Genomic DNA, 21,976 nt, shown 5'->3' with positions numbered 1-21,976 from the left:
TGTGCCAAGAAATTGTTCATAAATTTATGCGCCTTACAATCCTCCCGACTGAACTATTATCCAAGAACTGCTGGTTGCCTTCAGTCCTAATGATACTCCTCATTGTCTCAGGTCTGAATGATGTTCGTCTGTTTGAATTGGCACATGTTCTCCTCTGAAAATATGCTAGTATTTAGACCAAGCCATTTGGAGCCAAACATGAGCAAGGCTGGAAATTCAATTACTGTACCATAAACCCATGAGAATTTGTGTTCTCCCCTGCAGAAAGCTATACAATGAGGTTACTGGACGTTTCCCAAAAGAGAGAGAAAAAAAAAAAAACATCCTCATGAATGTGGGGGACCCTTTTCCTCAGAAGATGTCTTTGGCGTTTCTCATGTTTCCCTGAGCCAAACTGATTTAAAATCCCCATTATAGTCTAAGAACTGAATTCAAATTGTGGTCCTCCTTCAAAACAAGTCTGTATATGCCTAGTTAGTGTAGTTCGGGCATGTGAAACCAAAAACATTCCTCTCTGAATAGATTTCAAGCACCTAGTCTGCTAAGAAAACATGATAGCCATACTTTTGAGTGCTTCCAAGATTTATCTGCTGATTTATATTTTATCTAGAGGACATTTCACAGGTAAGATATGCCTTTATGCTTTGACTTGCAGGTGGGGGGTTTATCTGAGGTAATGAAGGGAAATTTGAATGGATTATTGAAGTTTTTTGGCCCCTTCCATTGGCCTGCTTACCCCAACTTGCCTGCAGCAATATGATTTTCTTCCTTACTCAGATTAGAGAAAACTTTAATCGTAATTAGTGGTCTTGCTTAGGTAAGGTAAGCAACACTATTTTGTTCATACTTAAGGTTAGTGATTTGAATGAACTGCAAAATATTATGCTTTGGTCTAAACGTAAACTGCACCGTTTGTGCATATACAGCCATGAAACTTGTGGAGGACAGGTATGCTATTGCTATTATAAGCAAAACGATTAACCATTTAAACCATTATAGTATAGTAGTATGAGCATCAGGTGCTGTTCACAAAGAATTGTATTTAAAAATATAAAAACAGCACAGAATAGGGGCAGCGAAGTAAAAGCAAGCAAGAAATGGCTGACAACTGTCATTTAAGTCCGTGTAAAGGCGATATTTAATATGTGTTCTGGGTTTGTCACACCACATAAAGACGTATTAGGCTATTAACCACTCTGGCCCAGTTTGAATTATGCAAAAATCCGCCAAGTAAATAAAATAATTGATCAAAATCTTGAAAAAATAAATGGGCGGAATCCTCTGCACTCAAACGCTGTGGGCTACTAGGCTTGTGTTCTTTTTGCGCTGAAACCACGCCTACTTGCGGGAAAGGAGTAGCCTCAAAATAGTAAATAATAATAATAATGTAAAATACCACTACAGACTGAATGGATGCTGCAAGTACAGGGGTGTCAAACTCATTGGTGTTCCTGTGGCTCAGTGGTAGAGCATTGCGTTAGCAGCGCAAGAGGTTGTGGGATTGATTTCCAGGGAACGCATGTGAGGTAAAAAATGTTAGTCTGAATGCACTGCAAGTCGCTTTGAATAAAAGCATATGCATTAATTAAATTTAATTTGAGACTGAGGGCCAGATCGGAGAAAATCACCCCTTTCGCAGGCTGAATTACATTTTGTTAAAACCTAGTTTGCTCATAATTACATTAATATTAACCGTACAAACTACAATATAATTTATTTTTTAAAATATTTTTTAAAAAGATGAAACTAGGTTCTTTTAGGGGTTTGCAATACTAACACAAAATGTTTGTTTTAAGCACGTCATTGATAAATAAATATAACTCTAAAACTGGAAGTATGTGGCAGCAAGTTTCCTTCTTAATGAGTAATCAATCCATTGACCCATTCATTAAAAATGGCTGATTCGTTTAGAAACGAAGCTAGTGATTGTCTTTATGAATAGGCCACTGAATCATTGACTCAAATGATTTGTTCAAAAACACAGATTCATTCAATAACAAAATACACAGTGCTGCTCGGAGACACAGAATTGGTCCTACTTTGGCTCTGTTAAAAACTTTTTCTTGCTGAAAAAGAGATAAGCAGACAGCACTGTGACTTATATAACACACTTAATACTAGGATCTTGTTTGTTGAGCTATTGTATAAAATCAATTCATTTGCGATCGAGCTGACATTCGGGAAAGCAGCTCTCTTATAGTTAGACATTACTTAACTATCATGACATAAATTTTAAAAACAAAATTTCTTTCAGGTCATATACTGAATTATATTGTAATCTGATAGCCTTCATCTGGCACTGAAAAACTTCCATGATGTGTTAGTTTTTTTTTGTGCAAAATTTTAAGTTACAAATAAATTCCCGAGGCGTAATATTAATGTAAATAAATGAGCAATTTGTTCTACTTTAAATTAAAAATAAAATATTGTAGCGAATATACTATTCCGTTTTTAAAATTATGTTTTTTTTATATCATTGTTTAAATCATCCTGCGGCCAGGTTGGACACCCCTGTGGGCCGTGTTTGGCCTGTGGGTCATATGTTTGACACCCCTGTCTTAGTTTGTTACTAATGGTACTGACAACTTGCGATAAAGCAGTTAACTGATGGGAATGTGCTCTAGCTATAGTGTTAGGGCAAGGGCCATGGCTCAGGGGCTCCAGTGCATCATCGAACCCCCTGAAAAAATCCTGAACACAGAATTGGTGAAAAACTGTTTAACGGCTAACTCCACTATTCAGTACTACATAGATCACAGTCTTTGAAATGTGTTTCAGCAATATATTTGTAACATTTACAATGCATTCAGAAACAATTCTCAGAATTGACTTTACAGGGACTTGGATTTAAACCAGCTTAAGTTCGTTCTCTAGACTTAGCTTACAGCTCCCAGGCAGTCCAAGCTGGTTTCCAACTTGGGGTGAGGTGATCTCCCAGCTTGAACAGCTAAAAATGAACAACAACCTCAATAAAACCAACCAATACCAGCAGCACACAATGCGTTTGTCCGAATTACCTTATATTTAAAAAAAAACCTATCTCACTGTCACTGCTTTGTGTTAAACAAATGTATATTTGAACTTGACTCCAATTTAACCAAGTATCCTTTGTTTTTTAAATATTTCAGAAGCTTTACAAGATATTAGCAAGTACATAAAACACTATGAAGGCCTGTCTTATGACCGAGAGCTCATAAAACAACAGCACCAGCGCGTCAGACGTGAGACACATACAAACAAACAAGAGCTTCATCTAAACTTCAACGCCTTTCAAAGGTACTAAAACAGCCACCATACTTAAATATGTACTTTTTATTAAGCACTGATTTTTTATCTAATTTTTGGGGGGTAGGGAATTCCACCTACGTCTCAAGCCAGATGCGAATGGCTTCACAGAAGATTTCAAGGTCCAGTCAGCAGATGAATCTCAGACGGTGGATCTCTCTCACATATTCTCAGGAGTAGTAGAAGGTAGGATATTCTGAAACACGTTCCTTGTTTTGAATGCCACACAATTCAGATCTATAATTAAATGTCACTAAGATGAAACTGTTCTTGTCTCGAGATGAGAGTGCATCCTCATGTCAAGGGTCTGTCCTCGAGGGTCAGTTTGAAGGCTCCATCACAACAGCTAACGGGACGTTCTACGTCGAGCCCATTGACAGATACACCACCTCCAACACTGACCACCATTCCATCATTTATCATGAGGACGATGTGGGTAAGTCATTATAATGTTTTTCTTTCTTCGCTGAGGTAAAGCTGTGAATTAGTCCTAACATAATTGTGTGTGTTTACTGCAAAAATAATTTTCTTATTCAGGATTTTTCCAATAAAGACGAAAAAGCCGTAAACCATGATACATTCAGGCCTTTTGCAAGCAGAGCTGTTCAATATAGCTAGTAGTTTAATACAATAGTACTTTCTCAACGCGATCTCATGAGATGTTTTATGAGTAGACAATTTTGTATGAATTTGTACAATGTGATTTTATTTTAAAAAACCTTCATGAAGGCTCACCCCTATAACTGTACTTGCATGAATTTGTACGATCTCAAATTGTTTTATTTGGAAAATAAGTAAAAAACGAGTGTTTAACAAACTACTTTTTTTGTAGTCCGCTTTTGGAGAAAAACAATTTTATTTACTTGGAAAGTTACGGTTTTAAAAGTGAGATTTGTATTTCAAGTGGTGTTGCTATTGTATTTAATTTCGTTTGTTCAAACATTCTTTGAACTGTGTGGGGTACTTTTTTTTTATTTGTTTTTTTACTGCAGTTCAATGTCGTGCTAATATGAGTGGTGTATAAGTTGCATGCAGGAGAGCAACATGTGTTACGCATTATTTTGATTGTTTAAAGAACATAAATATATTAGAGATATCACAAATGAGTCTATTTATACCAAAACCTACAATGATGAATGTAATAGAGAAGGTTGATAATGGCCGTAATTCATTTATTGTTCAGCCACGCAATTTTTAAACCCTAATAATTTTTTTTTTTTTTTTGTCAAACGACATGGAAATAATTGTTTTAAATAGCCTGTCAAGAGAGGATTAGAGATCTGCCATGCACTGTAAAGTAACATGATGAGATTTTCTCAACGGTGTAATGAATATATCATCTGAGACCACATAAAAAATATGATCATTTTGTTTCTTTTAAGGATGTATTAGCCATGGAGCATCCAAAATCTTTTGTACAAAACTTTGAATTTGTTTCAGATGAAGCTCCAAATGCTCGATAGTAGATTTTACAAGAATGCAAAGCAAGTGCATTTCGAACTAGTGGTTCGACTTTTGTACCCTGAATTGTTTTGATGCAATTTCTGGGATTTACATTTGCGTCTGTGCGCCTCTTTCACTGGGGTCATAAAAAGACACGTGTTCCTGTCTTTGTATAGCAGGAGGTAAACATTGGGAGAGAGACAAGTGTATGTATAGTCTGTGGATATTGGTGGTCATGTGATCTTGTGGTCACACCATGCGCATGTGGTTTCAAGGTTACTGTAGAATATTTCCCATGGATTCCCATGGATGTGTATATATATATACAGCGGGTAAAATAAGCACTGAACACCATTTTTCCAAAGGTGCTTTTGACATGAAATTTTCACCAGATGTCGGTAACAACCCAAGTAATCCATAAAAAATAAATACGTTCAGAAATTAAGTTCTATGTTATAAAGTGGAATGGCATAGAAAAAATATTGAACATGCTTACTGAAATTTATTTAACACTTTGTACAAATGCATTTCAAGATGCCTTCTGTATGGAGAAACTAGTCGCATGCATTGCTCAGGTGTGATTTTGGTGTGAAAACTGATGGAACCATGAATTCTGCGCTCTGTCAGAAAATCCTGAAGAAGAACGTCCGGCCGTCAGTTTGTGACCTCAAGCTCAAGGGCACTTGGGTTATGCAGCAGGACAATGATTTGAAGCACACCAGCAAGTCCACCTCTGAATGGCTCAAGAAAAACAAAATTAAGGTTTTGGGGTGGCCAAGTCAAAGTTCAGACTTAAATCCGATTAAGATGCTGTGGCATGACCTTAAACAGTCCATTCATGCTCGAAAAACCCAGTTATCACAAACGCTCGATTGCAGTTGTTGCTGCAAAGGGTGGCACAACAAGTTATTAGATTTAGGGGCAATTACTTTTTCACGTAGGGCCAGACAGGTTTGTACAGCTTTTCCTTAATAAATGAAATCATTATTTCAAAACTGGATTTTGTATTTACTCGGGTTATCTTTGTGTAATATTAAAATTAGTTTGATGATCTAAATCTGTACGGAGCCCCGCACATGACATGCAAGAAAAAATAAATAAATTGTGCGCATGATTTACTAATTCGTTCCCTCACTGTACTAAAACATGCACAAGATTACTATTGCATTCCCTCGATTTATAAATCAAGTGAATTAAATAGTAACCGTGTGCACGCTTTAGTACATTGAGGGAATTAATTTTTTATTCGTGCACACGATTTAGCCTAATATTTATATATAAATATACATATATTTTTATTTTATTTATTAAATTGGCATCCAGAAATATTTAAAATGGTGGCCATGATTTATGCTGAGTTGTTTGTTGTTTAAACAGTATACTAATTTGCAGCAATTAAAAGTAAGTGATTTCCTGTTTGAGTCACTTGAAGACTAAACATATTTGTCCCAGTCAGATCTGTTATTTATACTCAGGCCATTTTTGGACAATGCCATGGTTTGTCTGCCATCTGGAAGTTAAAACTAACAGGAAGAGGAGCAGCTTTGATTAGGCTTCATTGCAGCTGGCTTTGTAAAGGAAACAACCAATCAGGGTTGACCACATGAAAATCATAGATATGAACACAGAAACAGGAGAGTTTAGCAAGTTTGTATTTCATCATGAGCTCACTGCCATATCTAAATGCTTGGGTTCGATTTCCATACTGTATACTTCAATGACGTCAATGTAAATGGTGCTGGATGGATTTATAAAATAAAAAAATACAACATCTATTCCAGGTTAGTCTTTGATTCTGCAAGTGTACTTGGATAAACATTCATTTTAATTTCCGCTCCCCCCTAGTGTGGATTGTTTCTCAACAAATTAATGCATATTTTTCTTCAAACAACTCCTGAAACCTTTCTGCCCTGGTCTCCACATGCACAACTACTTGAAAGAGACGCACGCAGGATGAAGCCAAAGTCTGGAAGTAATTCCATCAATGGGTCAATGCACATTTACCCTTTCTTCTCACGTGCTCCATTTCTCTCAAACTCACTGATCCAGGAACGACTCTGCTAGCCTTTTTGTTTATAGAAACTGAGCTCATGTTCCAAAGAATGATCTGAAACCAGTGGTGGAACATTGCTGTCCACCTTATTTACATTTTCGGATTCTTATTGGTCGATTCTTCCACACCAGGATGGTGTGATCCAATCACGTTGCTTCTCTAGTTAGAGTCAACTTGACATTTATTCCCAGCTAAACTCCCAGTCATTTTACAGTGTAGGTAAAATTTAACCAGGCTGTTGAGGATGTCAATCACATGACTTTGCATGAGCTTGTTTTTTTTGCTTCAAATTAATGGTTAATCTAATTTGTGTCAATCTTGAGACCTTCCTGAATTTGAAGCCATAGTGAAAAACCTTCTCATTGAAGTCTGAGAGTCAGTTACCTTGAGTTTTAAGGTCATATCACCCAGCTATGTTATGTCTGGTTTGGGTCACGATGCACCACTATCAAAAACAATCAGTGTAGCTGTTTTTAATAGTTGATTGAAGTTTCCATGAGAATGTTTTTAAGTTATTCTTTAAGAATCATAATAAAACAACATGACCTATGTGTTTTTATTTGTTGAAAGGCTTCTGGAACACTTTAATCTTTGTAAGTGATTTTTTTTTAACAACAACAATGTAACTATGAGGAAGGTTCAACTTTCAATATCGGATCTTAAAGACTTTAAATATAATGTAATACCACTTTTTTTGTGGCGTGCGAGATTTAAACTTGTTGCCTGCGATTACTACAGCTAATGCTTGGGGTTAAAGCCAAGAGGGATAACTGTAACGCTAACTATATTAGCATCCACACCAATGCCCTACAATGTTGTGTAAATTCTCGAGCTTAATCAAATGGATTCTCTTTGACTGTCAATGTTTTTGATCGTTAGCTGGAAAAAATATTTTTCTGAAAGTGGTGATATTTTTTCCCTGTGCCATTATCATTATAGCTGTAGTGTGGATTTCCCTGCAACAATTATTAAAACCTTACAGTGTTAGTTATCATCCATGGTGTGAACCATCTTAAGTCATGGGCATAGTAGATATTGTACACCTGTTTGATTTTTATATTTCTAGGTTTTCATACTTTTATCTTTCTTGCAAGATGATAAAATTTGGCAAAAAAACAAACAAACATAATTTATATGTCTTATTGTAGAATAGATTTGGGACTGCACTTTTAAAAGTGAAGGCTCCACAAGGCGGTTGTTTTCGCTGGGATGCAATAGAAGAACCATTTTTGGAAGAACCTTTCAGCGAAAAGTTCTCAAAAGAAAAGCTATCTTCTAAGTGTAAAGAACATTTTAATAATCTAAAGAAACTTTTACCACTATAAAGAACTTTTTTGTGTAACGCAAAGGTTCCATTGATGTTAAAGGTTTTAACGGAACCATAAATAACTAGAAACATTCATTTTAAAGAATGTGGGCACTTTTGATTTGGGCCAGTTAGCAACCAACAAAAACTCCCTAACAACCAGCAATACACAAAAACCACATTAGCAGACCTTTACAACCACCCACTACACTTCGCACTGTGGCAGTGACTCATTTAAAATTTCTGTTCTTCATTTCAAATTAACACAATAATTAAAATCCGGCTAATTACAGAAATAAAATAACAAAATATTGTGCTATTTATACAATGTACTCTCTTTTTATTTACGATGTACAAAGAATCAAGTCTAGCAAAGTTTAGTACAGTTAGAAATGATGTTACAATGAGGCTTTTCAACAGAGGTCAGAAAAGATTACAATCGCCCAAGTCCCACTTGAGCAAGCATGTTGGTTTTGCAATGAATTTTCAAGTTTCAAGACTGTACAAAGGGCTCCAAAGTTTTTGCAATCTATTTTTGTCAGCACGTCTGTGTCATCTAGTCTTTTATTTCACAGGACATTAATAAGAATGTATTTGGCCTCATTCGTGAATCGTGAATCACAAACAACAGTTTTTATTGTGCAAGCTGTTCATAAAAAACATTCTTACATAAATCTTGCAGTATCTTTCGTGAGAGATTTACATGTTTTATTTGTTCTGTGTTTCCTGAATGAGGCCCAAATAATTATCTATGAACATTTATGAAATAAGATATTTATAGAAAAAAAAAGTTGAAAAAAAAAACTGAAGGATGGTAAAACCACTTAAATCCCACTGAAATTAATTTGGATGCTTCTCTTTTCATATCAAAGCAACAATCTGATTAATTACCAGTTTTTTATGTTTTCTATGTATATATATATATATTGTTATTATATATGTTATTATATATATATATCATTATTTATTAACATTCTAAAATAGTTTTTTTTTTCATTTTAATTTAAGTGTCTCGTAAGTTTTACAAATTTTATGTGCTATTTTTTTTTTTTAATCTTTATGTTTAGATTTTTTTTTAATTTTAGTAATTTCAATACTTAAACCTATTGCAGTTAGTTGCTAATGCTTAGGTTTAGGTTTTTCACAGGTTTTAGGTATAACTTATTTCATCTCATTTATATTTCATCTTATTTCAGATTTATTTCAGGAAATTAAAATGACTTTTAATAGCTTTCATTTCAGCTAACATCAACAACACTGTTAATTACAACATTTTTATCCCTCGTTTACATCTGCTTAGTTGTTGACTCCTATATTATAACCCTTGAATATGTTTTTCCACAGACAGTGCTCCGTTGAAACAGACTCATGTTGGCTTCTGTGGTGCCGAACGTCTGCAGGCCCTTGTCCAAAACCACCAAGAGGTCAGACATGACTTCACCTCATTTCCAGTTTTGTCCTGTACAGCGTTTCCTTACAAACCCAAATAAGTTCTTTAAAAGGAGCTCTAAATGTTGAAATAATTTTGAAATCAGATGTTCAGAGCTTTTTAGAAGATTGCACGTGGAGGTGGCAGACATTACATCAATGCTACCAACTACCACCTTGTCCTGTTTTTAGGAGGCGTCCTGCTGTATGGAAAATATCTGTCCAATCTATGTATTGTTTGAAGCTCCTGGTTGGGTTAAAGCCCAAAATGGGTGCAAGGACAACATGCCGCATCTTTAAATCAGAAACACACTAGCATTATATGTTAAGCTCATATTTACTACAACACATGACTTCCACTTGTTCGTTGGCAGCAATGAAAAACCAGATGTGATCTTATCTCTATAAGTTCTCCCTTGACGCCTTTTCAAGTTTGTGAGATCTTCTCCGTCTTGTGACCCACAACAGATACCAGTGTCCAGGTCAAAGCGGAAGGTCGACCAGTCCAAAACCAGCTGTCTTCTGCACCTCCATGCAGACCACCGTTTCTACAAACGCTTTGGAAGTGTTGAAGCTGTTGTGGCTCAGGTGAGTTCCCAAGACCGAGTGCTCAAAAGATTCTTTCATTGGACATCTACAGGCTGATAAATACAATACTTTTCCTGTTGACGTTTAAGTTTTGCCCCCCTCCTTTCGCTGCCCAATCTCCACAAAGTGGGATTCACAGCATGTTCCTTCCTTGATCCCACTGGAGACTTCTCCGAAATGGTGGGATCGTGTGTCACCAATGGAACAAAGCCAATTTCTTTGCTTCGGATGTGAGAAACTGTAATGTTTATAAGCTGAAGATAAAAGACAGGATTTCCACAAGTTAAGCATTTGTTATCTTTTATCTGACGAGTTTTCCAGATTGGTGTATTTTGGGGGCTGGACCACTGAGATCACTGAGCTTTTACTTTGGGGGTAGTTCCCATTGTCTGCATATCATTTTTGATGTTTACGCAATGTTTTTGTTTTACTTTCCACAGCTGGTGATTTTTATTGTTTTAACAAATCACTGCGTGTACGAAATTCCTGAAAAGCAATGTTTCTGCCAAACGAATAACTGAAACACATGTTTTTAAATGATAATGGGTCTTTTTTATTTTGTTGCTTTTTTATTTAACCGGCATCTTAACTGAAGAAAACGGTTAATAAGTCTTTTGTTTATGGTCCCTATGTTTGTGCCCAGCAAAACTAGTTTTCAAAAGTTTGGGGATTGTTAAGATTTAATGTTTTTAAACAAAGTGACTTGCTGCATATATTTGATCCAAAATACAGTAAAAACAGTAACCTTGTGAAAAATTATTGCAGCTTAAAACTTATTTTCTATTTCAATTTATTTTAAAATGTAATTTATTCCTGTGATGCAAAGCTGAATTTCAGTCAATGTTCAAAACAATTTTGCTGCTTAATGTTTTTGTGGAAACAGTGATGCATCTCCAGATTTTTTTGATGAATAGTAAGTTAAAAAGAACAGCATTTATTTAAAATAGAAATCTTTTGTAAAATTGTAAATATTCTTACAGTAATTTCTGATCAATTTAATGCATTCTTCCAGATTAAAAGAATAAATTTATTTTAAAAATGCCTTTTTCTTAAAAAAGAGAGAAGTTTTGGTAGTGTATATAGTAACATAACACAATGTAAATTTCAATAAAGATACTCTCGAAAGTAAAAAGGGAAGACAACTTTAAAACAAATTTAATAATATAATTTATATCAGTAAAATATTTTTTACTGGTCTCAAAAACTCTTGTTCAATTATTAATTATAAATGTTTATTAATAATATAAATATATATCATAATATTACATATCAATATATGTAATGAGAAACAATATTTATCTATAGCAATTTGTGTAAAAAAAAAAAAAAAAAAAAAAAAATATATATATATATATATATATATAAAATATAATAACAGAATATAAATAAACTGAGCAAATATAAATAAACTAATAAAAATAAATAAATTTTATTGGTGCTAATATTAATGTAAATTTTAAATGATACTAAAAATCATAATATGTATGTACAGTCATTTATATAAAATGTTTAACCGATTCAGAAGTGTGTGTAATTGGGTGGAGGTACTCGGGCTAAGTTATTCCACGTTTCCATATTCACCCAGTGCTGTGTGCTAATATGTTGGTCTTGGCCTGCTCATTGTAAGAATCAGAGGCCAGATTGTCACTCTTATTCCTCACCAGGCACTTTTACCCCAGAAGTGCTTTCATTCCTTCAGAGACGAAATGTGCCTCAATCCACTGACAGTGACTGGGGCAAGAGACTCTCTGGAGGATTCACTGTTGCAAATGAAACTCTGAAGAACAGTGTCTCAATTGATCAAATACTGTGATAAGATTACTGTGGCAAAATTAATCTGTCCGTCTGTCCTCTTGTCTTGTGTCACTATTTCTGTCTAATAAGGTGTCAAAGTGAAGTCACTTATCATAAGCTTAATGCAGTATATGTTTTGCAGGTTGCCTCCTACATGAAAGCAGTAAACGACATTTATGACAAAGCCGAGTTTGACGGCATAGAGCTGGTGAACTTCAAAGTTAAATTTCTCACCGTAAGGTCCTTGTTTTAGTCATGGTTTAAACAAAAGAATTACAGCTGTATTATGTATATTTTGACTGTTTTAATCATCCTGTTTATTTTTAGTATTTATTTATTGCCGTTGTTTTAGTTTTTGTTTATTGTTTTAGATCATTTCATAATATTTATTGATTTTCATGTTGTTGTTTTAGTATTTATGGTCAGCTTTTGATCATATTTTTTGTTTGTTTTACTGTCATTTGTATTTTTGCCTCTTTATTTTAAATAATTTCATACTATTTACATTTATTGAATCTTATTTTGTATTTTTTTATTGCCTTTTAACTTTTTTTTACTTAAATTCCTCATAAGGTTCTCAGTTTTTCACATATCGTTTTACTCTTATGCTTCCTTACTACTTTTTCACCAATGTCAAAGATTTAAACGCACAACCTGGAATGACATAAAACAGGTCGCTAACTATTTCAGGTGATCACCGAAGAAGACCCCAGCAGTCCCTTGGGCCAGACCTACATTGGGCCTGAGAAGCTTTTGAGTCTGTTTTCCGAGACGAACTGGAACGACTACTGCCTGTCTTATCTCCTGACCAACAGAGACTTCAGCGGGGTTCTCGGTCTGGCCTGGGAAGGAAAAACAGGTACTTTCAGTCCATCCGCTCTAGACAAATAGCAACACAAGCTGCCTCAGTGATGGTGTGTTAGGCCTTTGGTATGTGACCTCTATCCACAGCTGTCCTTGAAACAACATGATATTGAAGCGAAGCTATCTGATAACATCACTCAAACCCTAGACACCCTATTGAAGGATTGTGATGTGAATGGTGGAGGTCTGGGCGTGGAGTGGTGGTCTTCCAGGAAAGAATGTGCTTTAATGTAAAATTCAGAGAAACAGCCTTCCTGTAAGTTTTTATGTAATTGCATGTATACTTTGAGAGATTTATGAGATTCAAGTGGACAAGTTTGCTAATAAGAAACTGCAAGACTTACAGTGACTCTAATTGTATGAGTAAACCAGAATACAGAAATGCAAGGACGTTTAGGGCCTTATGAAATTTTTCCCCCAAATTGACATTTGATTTTTCCATAAATAAATTCTTGTTATTATTATTTTTTGCAGATTAGATTTTTCTAAATTCTGTTTAAATGGTTATATATTATGATTATATTTAAGTAATGAAAATTAATTGAAATCATTGATTTTAATTGAATTGAATCCATTTTAATTGAAATTTAAACAATTAAATATCAGTTTATTAAATGTTTAACAAAAATATATTTATTAGGGGACTTTTTTTCTGTGTTTTCTGGTTTATTAATTTGAAATTATCTTAAAGCATGTCTATTCAGTTAAATTCATAAAGCTTTAACAATTTAATAGTTTATTTATTTTGTGACATAATAATAAGACTTTTTTTTTATCAAAGACAGTGTTGTCTTTTGAATTTTTTTTGGACTCTGATCATCAAACAAAGGCATCTTAATTAATATTTTAAACATTGATTTTTTTTTTTTTTTGGTTAACAACTGTTTACAGAATTTTCTTCTGGGAATAGTAATACGAAAACGAAAAAGCAACTGTGCAAATTTAGAACCTACCCCAACCAATCCCGGTCCTGGTAGACTTTAATAATAATAATAATAGTATCTTGTAAACAATTTAATTAATATTTTGAAGTGTAATAAAATTAAAATTGGAAAATTCCTTTTATTTTTTGGCGAACATTGCTAGACAAAATAAATTTACTGTGAAAATTAAAACATGGAAGAAAACGTGTTTAAAACTGCTAATTAGTAAAAAAGTAATTAGTAAATTGAAAAGTACACTATACTGTATTGCTTTGGTCCAAAAAAACCTTCACAGTATTACCCCACTATGTTTTTATTTGTAATTTTTTTTTAACCAAAACAATAAACGTCTTGTTGGTACATTGTAGTACCGCTGCTAAGCTGATCTCATAATTAACATTCCTCTCCGCGACACAATGAATGCTGCGTTCCACATTAGCAGCTCCTCTACATGACAGGACATGACCTTAGCTGTCGCTCCCTTTTAATCTGGACATCTGCAACGTCCTTAATTGTTCTAAATAAGACATCTCCTGCCTTTATTGATCAATTAATTCCTCTACTTGGCTGGTCAGCTTAGACCAGCATGAATCTTCATAGTTCATACTGGTCTAGACCATAGGAATAATATAGTCATGCAGTCAAGCAAAATGGTCCGGGTGTAAGCTAGTTCAGCTCTGCAGACTTTAGCTCCAACCAACTCCAACTCGCACCTGCTTGGAAGTTTCTAGTAATCCCGAAGACCTTGATTAGCTGGAACAGGTGTGTTTGATTAGGATCGGAGCTAAACTGTGCAGAGCTGTGGCCCTCCAGGAATTGAGTTTGAAAACATTGGGTTACGGTATCTGAATGTCACTGGGATCTCCCACGGCCAGCAAACTGAGCAGTCATTGTTTTGATTATTATTGTTGCGGTTGGAGGTGCAGGCCGCCAGCTGAGATCCTAGAATGCTGCCATGGGCTTGACCGCGCTGTGCCGCTGTGATTGGCTGAGAAAGGGGGTGTGAGTCCACAGAGGTGGTGACATGTGACCAGAGAGCTATGCGTGTTAGACCTCTACCCCCACTGCAAAAACTCGGATAACTGCATTCCTTTATCCCCATTTGCCTCCATGGTGAAGCCCTCACGTGAGGAGGCACATAGGTTCCTTCACGCACATTAGCATTTTACCACTATGCAAATCCAGAATCAAGTTGCATGCAGTTCCATCTGTGTTGGGCCTTGTTTGTAAACTTGTTCATTCTGGCCCTTTTTCGACTAACATAAAAGCAGCAGTGACTTTGATGTGAGTTTGTAGTGCTTTAGCACTCAAACATGTCAAGAAATCTGATGGATGCTAACACTAACATCTTAATAATTTGGCCTTGGGAAGTTGAATCAAGACTTCTGCAAGCCCTTATACAGTCTTTTGGCCTTGTTTAGACTGGGCTTGTTCTCACTCATTTATTCCATGATGGAGTGGGGTGAAGGGGTTTGTGGGGGCTTTCTATCAATCATACTAACCTAACATAGACGCATTACTTTAGCAGCTTGGGAGGTTGTAGAGAGGTCAGTGTTTTGTAGGTGGGTGGTAGTTGTTTTATTTCAATGCATTATGATTTGGATATATATTGTCTTTAATGTGTTCTCCAATTATATTTGTTGTATAGTGTTATGCAGGAATGGCGAATTTTTGTAGGCCAAAACCCATAAATGGTTTAGCATTTGAGCACTTTTATACTGAAGTTGGTGGTTTTAAATGGGGTTTGGTAAAATGCCTGAAATAAGGATTTATACACTCTCATAATGTTTTCACATTTGTTGACATAAAATACGTCAGTGAGATGTTTTGAAGCCTTTACTTGTGGTTGTTAACAAGTGGCTGAATGGCTCACATAGAGGTTGTTTTGAGGTATTAAACATCATAATGCTAAAACCCTCAGTTTTACTCGCTAGTCCTTTTGACAGCGTTGTGTTTATGTTTTCTCTCCTAATAAAAATTCTAACTCCAAATTTAGTTAAAATGTTTAAATGAAGATTGAAAGAATTTTCAAAATCTTGGTGACGTTAAAGTCATGCGACTCTGGCGTGGTTTGTTTATATCCTACACTTAACTTTTTACTTCTGGCAGATGTATTTAGGTTTCACAATGCAGAAAAGTTCATTTGTGGGGATTTTAATCTTAATCATGATGAGCAGAATGTGCATGGTGCGTTCACATGAGGGAATTTTTGTCATATAGTGTATGAACATTTATTTAGATGTAACTTCCTATCCAAGCAGCTTTATATTGGTAAACATGGCAAAGTCCAGTATTAACGATTCATTGAATCTGAATCTGGAAATTATTTTGGTCCAGATGTCCCTCAAAATGAAATTGGAGATTGTGTGGATTCCTGTTTTTTTTTTTGTAAAGCAATGAAAATTCATTTAGGTTTTTGTTGAGTAAATCAAGGTGTTACAATCGTCTGGGTTGGCTTCCAAAAATATGTAATTACTTAAAGTATCTATTGGACTAAAAATGTTCCTCTATTGTTAGTCCTGTTTACTTTCCCATCTCTTAAATACTTCCTTAATCTTCGCTATTGTGGTTGGTTTGGACATTTTGCTGATTGTTTTGAACAATCATGATGGCCGTTTTGTAGTGCAAATCAACGGTCTTATGTCCTAAAAAACCTTGTGACAAAAATGGCTCCATGTGAGTCTAGTTTAAAAAGACCCTGATATATCAACTATGAAAGGCACCATCCTGGTCACCTTGCATGTTGTTGAACAAGCTCAACGATCTGTAAAGATGCCTCTGACCTAGAGTACAATGGCGTAAACAGTTCACCTTCATTTCATTTGGCACTCTTCCTAGTCAGTTGGAATGAGTAAGCTCTGCAATGCAATGCATTTATATTCCATTGTCTAATTGAATATAGCTCACATAGTTATTTTAATGTGTTTGTCTGGACAACACCATTGTCCTTCCAGTTGCACTATTGGCAGTTGGACATGGTCTGCAAGACCTTCAAATTTTGAAATATTTCTTAACTGCCATTAAGAATTTTTTGACATTTGCATTTTAAATTTCAATTGTCTATGATTGTTTGGACCACAGTGACAAATGACTCAGCAATTCCAAAAACGAAGACCTATTCCTTGTGTGATGATGAGAGCCCTAAATAAGAGACAGATGACAACCATAAACCCTCTATAAACCCACAGTTCACATACGTTTTATGTGAGCCAGTTTATCCAACCTCAGCGTAAATATCCCAGAGACAGGCATAAAAAAAAAAAACGTGAATGGTTTCTCGATGCTTTGGGCCTGAACACAAATCTCAAAACATCTGAGGAGCCATAAGCCTGACCTTTGATTCTGCCAGACTACGAGTTCACAGCCTGGTTTAAAACAGTCCAGGACTTTGGACTTTGATGTACAGGCTGATCTTGACCAACTACAAGTCTAACCCCTCTTACCACCCACCAGCAGACTTTAGTCAGCAATGATGTAATTGGTTAGTGCTGTGCGAAAAAGACCAGATGTTTGTGATCAGCAGTAAAATCGTCTGTTGGCATTATATGAAGTCTGAAACAAAGGGGAGACCATAAAAATGTAAATTATACAACTCTGCTAGGGGTTCTTCTCAGAATGTAAATCATGACTTGAGATATTTTGGCCAACTGACACATCCATTTCCAGGAGACATGGTACCTTTGCCCTGATCCTATAGCTAAGAGCTCTAAATTAAAACTCAAGTCAATCTAATCTTTGCTTCAACAAATGTGCCTGAAGGTTTTACTGTATATTTTCTGTACTTTTATTTTTTATTCTTAGATAACTGGGGAGGGATCTGCTCTCAGATGGTTTCGAAGGATGGTCACAATTTCAGCCATAACACAGGTCTCATCACCCTTCAGAACTACGGCTACTACCTTTCTCCCAAACAGGTGCACCTGACCTTCGCCCATGAGTTGGGCCATAGTCTTGGAGCCCCTGTAAGTCTGATGCCTTTTACAAACTAACCTCTATAGTTAAAGCCAACAACTGACACATGCATGAATGATTAACACCGGGTTTGGGCAGCAATCTCTATTGGCGTCATTTGTTTTGAAAATGCATGCTGCTACGCTGATGCCAAATTCTGGATTATTTTTGTTTGATTGCAGGCTAGATCGACATAGCATGTGACGCTATAGCGCATGGCTTGTTGCATATCCAATTGCCTTTTAGTGAATTTTTCCATCTGTAGTAGCCATGTTCTTCACACTTCCTACGGCTCTTTGGCAGATTAGTTCTGCCTGTCCATCTCCCTTTAACATGTTAAGTCACATTTGACAGCGAAAGGGCAGAAAAGCATGGCTAGTGGTTTCCAGACTGAATGTGGGATGCAGAGCAGATCGGAGGATCCACATCATCTTTGATTTTTGGGGAGGCCTGGGAGAGGGGCCGGTGGCCTTTGGCCCACTTATCTCATTTAACTTCTGGAGGCTTTAATGTGCTGCAGAGTTTCTGTGTACTAAAAGTAACACCACACTTTAGTGTGCATAATTTTTATACCTGGTACTACTTCCCTTGACAATGAAATATAGAAACGAAGCAAGTAAATTACTTGTATTACTTGGGCAAATAAATATATAGTATTAAAAATGTATGCTTATACTATTGTTGTTGAAACTGTTTAATTGATCCCCGATGGAGGAGAACAACTAACTAGTAGTAGATAATTTAATTTGAGACTCCCAGTCTACATTTTACGTAATGTGTCATATATACATATATATACATATGTGTTCCCGTAGCTCAGTTGGTAGAGCACTGTGCCATCAAGCGTAAGGTTGTGGGTTCGATTCCCTGGGAACACATGATATGTAAAAACTGATAGCCTGAATGCACTGTAAGTCGCTTTGGATAAAAGCGTCTGCTAAATGCATAAATTTATTTTAAATTTACATTTATATACTGTGGCAGCATGATGAGGATTCTGACTGTGGAGGCCTTGAGTTCACCGGTGACAAAGGCAGGTTCTTGATGTTCCCTCAAGCCTCCTACAAGATCGAGGAGAACAACGACAAGTTCTCCCCCTGCAGCCTGCGGCACATGAGTAGCATTCTGAATATCAAGAAGGACAAATGTTTTGTAGGTAAGATGCCTGAAAAGATTCTGGGATGGGTTAGATAAGCTAATGAACTTTAGCTTGTCTCAGTCCTAAATCTCACCTTCAATGGGTTTTATCTCCATGGCTGATCAGGGCTTGAGGTAAACTTAACTGGCTGAAGATTTACCTGTTTTGTCTCGTCAGAGAGTGAGCATCCCATTTGTGGAAACCGTATTGTAGAAGAGGGGGAAGAATGCGACGTGGGCCATGATGAAAGTGATCCATGCTGTTACAGCTCAAAGGAACCTGCAGGCACTGAATGTCGACTGAAGCCCAACAAACAATGCAGGTTTGTATCAGTCCATTTTGTGTCAGAATGACCTGTAGACTTTTTGGACAAATGGAATTTCTTCACTGTAAGGTTCCAAATAGCACCTTTAACACTTGTGGTCCATTGGTGACGTAATGTCAAATCAACTGTTGTATAGTAGAGCACTTTGAAGACTGCAATAGTGCAGGAGGTTACCAAGAAGGTTAGCTCCAACCCTAGATACCTAAACATACTGTAACCACTTAATCAAGGTCAGCAAAATCACTCAAAATGTCACAGCGAGTGCTTTTGGAGAACATTTGAGCTAAAATTTCTTAAGTGTTTCCTCCAGGAACTGGGTTGGACCCCACTTCTGTAAGAGAGGGGTGTCCAGTCCTAAACTCTGGAGGAAGGTGGCCCTCCAGGAGCTGGGTTGGGGCCCTTCTGTAGAGTCTTGTGGACTTCATGGAATTATGTCATAAACCGTACTATTTGGGTTGGGGCCTAATAATGCCTGAACTGATTATGGTAGACTACATCTACCTTCTTGAATATGATCATTGGTAACTGTTTACTTTATATCCATCACAGTCCTAGCCAGGGTCTATGCTGCAGCTCGCATTGTGTCTTCAAGGAATCTGGGCTGACGTGTGAACGCCAATCCGATTGTCGCAACCAAAGTATATGCACTGGTTCCTCCGCTGTATGTCCAGAACCCGCCGCCAAGCCAGACATGACAATATGCAGTGATGGTACACGTGTCTGTTTTAACGGGGTATGTCCAACCTATTTTTTGACTATGTACTATGCTGATGTGGATTGTTATTTTTAGAACTTGCTATCTGCATTTTGTAATTAATAAAATCTGATCTTTGGTTTCTTTCAGTCCAATGTAATCCATATTCAGTCTATCTACATATTTACATTGGGTTCTGATTAGAACATTCAGACTCATCCAGATTTGATACTGGTCTCAAACTGATTTGATGTTTGTCAGAATCAGATTTCATGCATTTTTCTGCTATTCAAAATACAACAAAACAACACATTTGAGTTCTACAAAAGTCAGAACAGCCTTGAGGACATATATTATGTAATACAAATATGTGATTTAATTGAAAACAGACACCTTTTTTTTTCTTGGGCCAAAGTCATAAAACATTATATTGTCGTAAATTTTGTTTGAGGAAGAAATGCAAAGACAAGATAAATCAAAGTAATTGCTTTTCTGGGATGATGTTGTTGGGAACTGAGCACATGGAGTCATTCAGGCTTAATGAGCTTAGTAATCTTGCAAATTGGCTATATTTTGCCTATTATCCTATCACACAATGTGATGTCCTCTATAACCAATGTCTTGTGGCTTGATGTCTCAGGAATGCAGCCTGTCTCTCTGTGCACTGTATAACATGGTGCAATGTGACTGCCTGGGAGAGAACAAGACGGAAAAGTGCCACATGTGCTGCCAGCAGAAAGGTGACCACAATGTTCCGCCATAAAAAGAACGTGTTTACTGCTCCAAATAAATTAGATGCATAAACAGCCATTTGTTTTAATGGACTGTTTGTGCTGACATTACTGCTCCATACATGTGTAAATAAAGTGCATATGTTCTTTTATCTGACTTGAATTTTTCTTCTTTGTTATTTTCTCTCCATAGATAAACCTAATACTTGCGCAAGCACCACTTCTTCCGTTCTTTTGCATTACTTTAGCGGGAAACATGTGGCTTTGGTTCCTGGGTCTCCGTGCTCTGGAAACCGAGGCTACTGCGACAAGTTCAAAGTGTGTCGAATACTAGATGCCGATGGCCCAATTGCAAGACTTAAGAATTCTTTCCTGAAATTGGATGAGTTTGATGACCTGGGCGGTTGGATGAAGGTTTGTTGTTATCATTTGGTCTATTATAGTGTGCTACCATCTTCCCTTTTTGCGTTTACTGCAGAGATGGCATCACTAGTCTTGTGTATAGTAATAGGACTTAGCTTTAACATTTGTCAAAATTTCCAAGGATACTTATTTTGGACACCTAATCCAAATGGACCATTAAAGAACAACCCAGAGAACCAATGCTGCAAAACTGCAAGCTAAAAACACTCTAGTGAATATATGTCTGCTATTATTTGAAACGTCTCTCTTCTCATTTGCAGGCACATTGGTGGGCAATACTTCTCGGTATTCTCGCCATTTCAGCAGTAATGGCCGGAACTATCTGTATTTTTGGACAGCCACTTGAGATTGATGACGACAAGCAAACATCTCTTCACTTGGAGCCTTCCAACTGGTAAAAAACACTCCCTGCAAACAAGAAAACTTGGCTTTTGAGTGGTTAAAACATCTGACTGATCACTAAAGCCTGTCCAGATGCACAGCAGAGAGTCGACTGCATCTGTACAAACATGATTTGAGTTTACTTCACCTCTTCCAGCCATGTGTCTCACAACATTGGTCGTTACAGTTATTTTAACTCCACTGATGATTTGAGAATTGAATACTGTCCAGCTTTTCAACTATAAACCATTGTGCTCTTAATAACTTTGAACACAATGTTGCCTATGTTTATTTGAAAGAAATCCAAGGACATGAGACTCCGATTTTGAGAAAGCCAAGTATCTCAACATCCCTAATGACAACAGATGGCTGTAGATTCATGGAAATTTAAGAAACGCAACATGTTTTTGGGAAAGGTACAATAAAAATACAGTATATGTAAACCTATGAATGGCTTACTTGTGGTTGTCTCTGGTCATGCGTTTCCTCCGGAAATTACAGGTTCAGAACAATATCAGCAAGGTTCAAATTTAGTGTTGCGCAAACTTTTGGCAATGAGTGATTTCACGACACCACATTGTTTAAGCTGCTGGATTTTATCAATTCATGTCGTCCTTGAGAGGGGTTACCATGATAAGCACTAAGTGAC

General features: G+C 36.4%; 1 protein-coding gene across 2 annotated transcripts; it reads left to right on the top strand.

Annotated features, from left to right (window-relative positions):
- Nucleotides 1-5: 5 nt before the first annotated feature.
- Nucleotides 6-21,774, top strand: si:ch1073-396h14.1 (disintegrin and metalloproteinase domain-containing protein 10). 2 transcript variants are annotated; one of them, XM_052589336.1, is made up of 15 exons: nucleotides 6-111; nucleotides 3,129-3,276; nucleotides 3,353-3,471; nucleotides 3,566-3,721; nucleotides 9,432-9,511; nucleotides 9,984-10,103; nucleotides 12,040-12,132; nucleotides 12,588-12,756; nucleotides 17,486-17,646; nucleotides 18,620-18,791; nucleotides 18,951-19,095; nucleotides 19,648-19,831; nucleotides 20,433-20,532; nucleotides 20,717-20,937; nucleotides 21,207-21,774. In XM_052589336.1, exons 1-15 carry the CDS (start codon nucleotides 27-29, stop codon nucleotides 21,342-21,344), a joined length of 2,091 nt encoding a protein of 696 aa, XP_052445296.1. In that variant the 5' UTR covers nucleotides 6-26; the 3' UTR covers nucleotides 21,345-21,774. The 2 variants fall into 2 exon arrangements, with proteins under 2 accessions (XP_052445296.1, XP_052445297.1); XM_052589337.1 differs by lacking the exon at nucleotides 6-111 and adding an exon at nucleotides 475-624.
- Nucleotides 21,775-21,976: the final 202 nt, after the last annotated feature.

The sequence above is a fragment of the Carassius gibelio genome, chromosome B22 (genome assembly GCF_023724105.1).
Source record: "Carassius gibelio isolate Cgi1373 ecotype wild population from Czech Republic chromosome B22, carGib1.2-hapl.c, whole genome shotgun sequence".
In the NCBI taxonomy this organism is placed as follows: domain Eukaryota; kingdom Metazoa; phylum Chordata; class Actinopteri; order Cypriniformes; family Cyprinidae; genus Carassius; species Carassius gibelio.
Note: the sequence above shows the minus strand (reverse complement) of the source record. Positions and strands in the feature narration are given on the sequence as shown.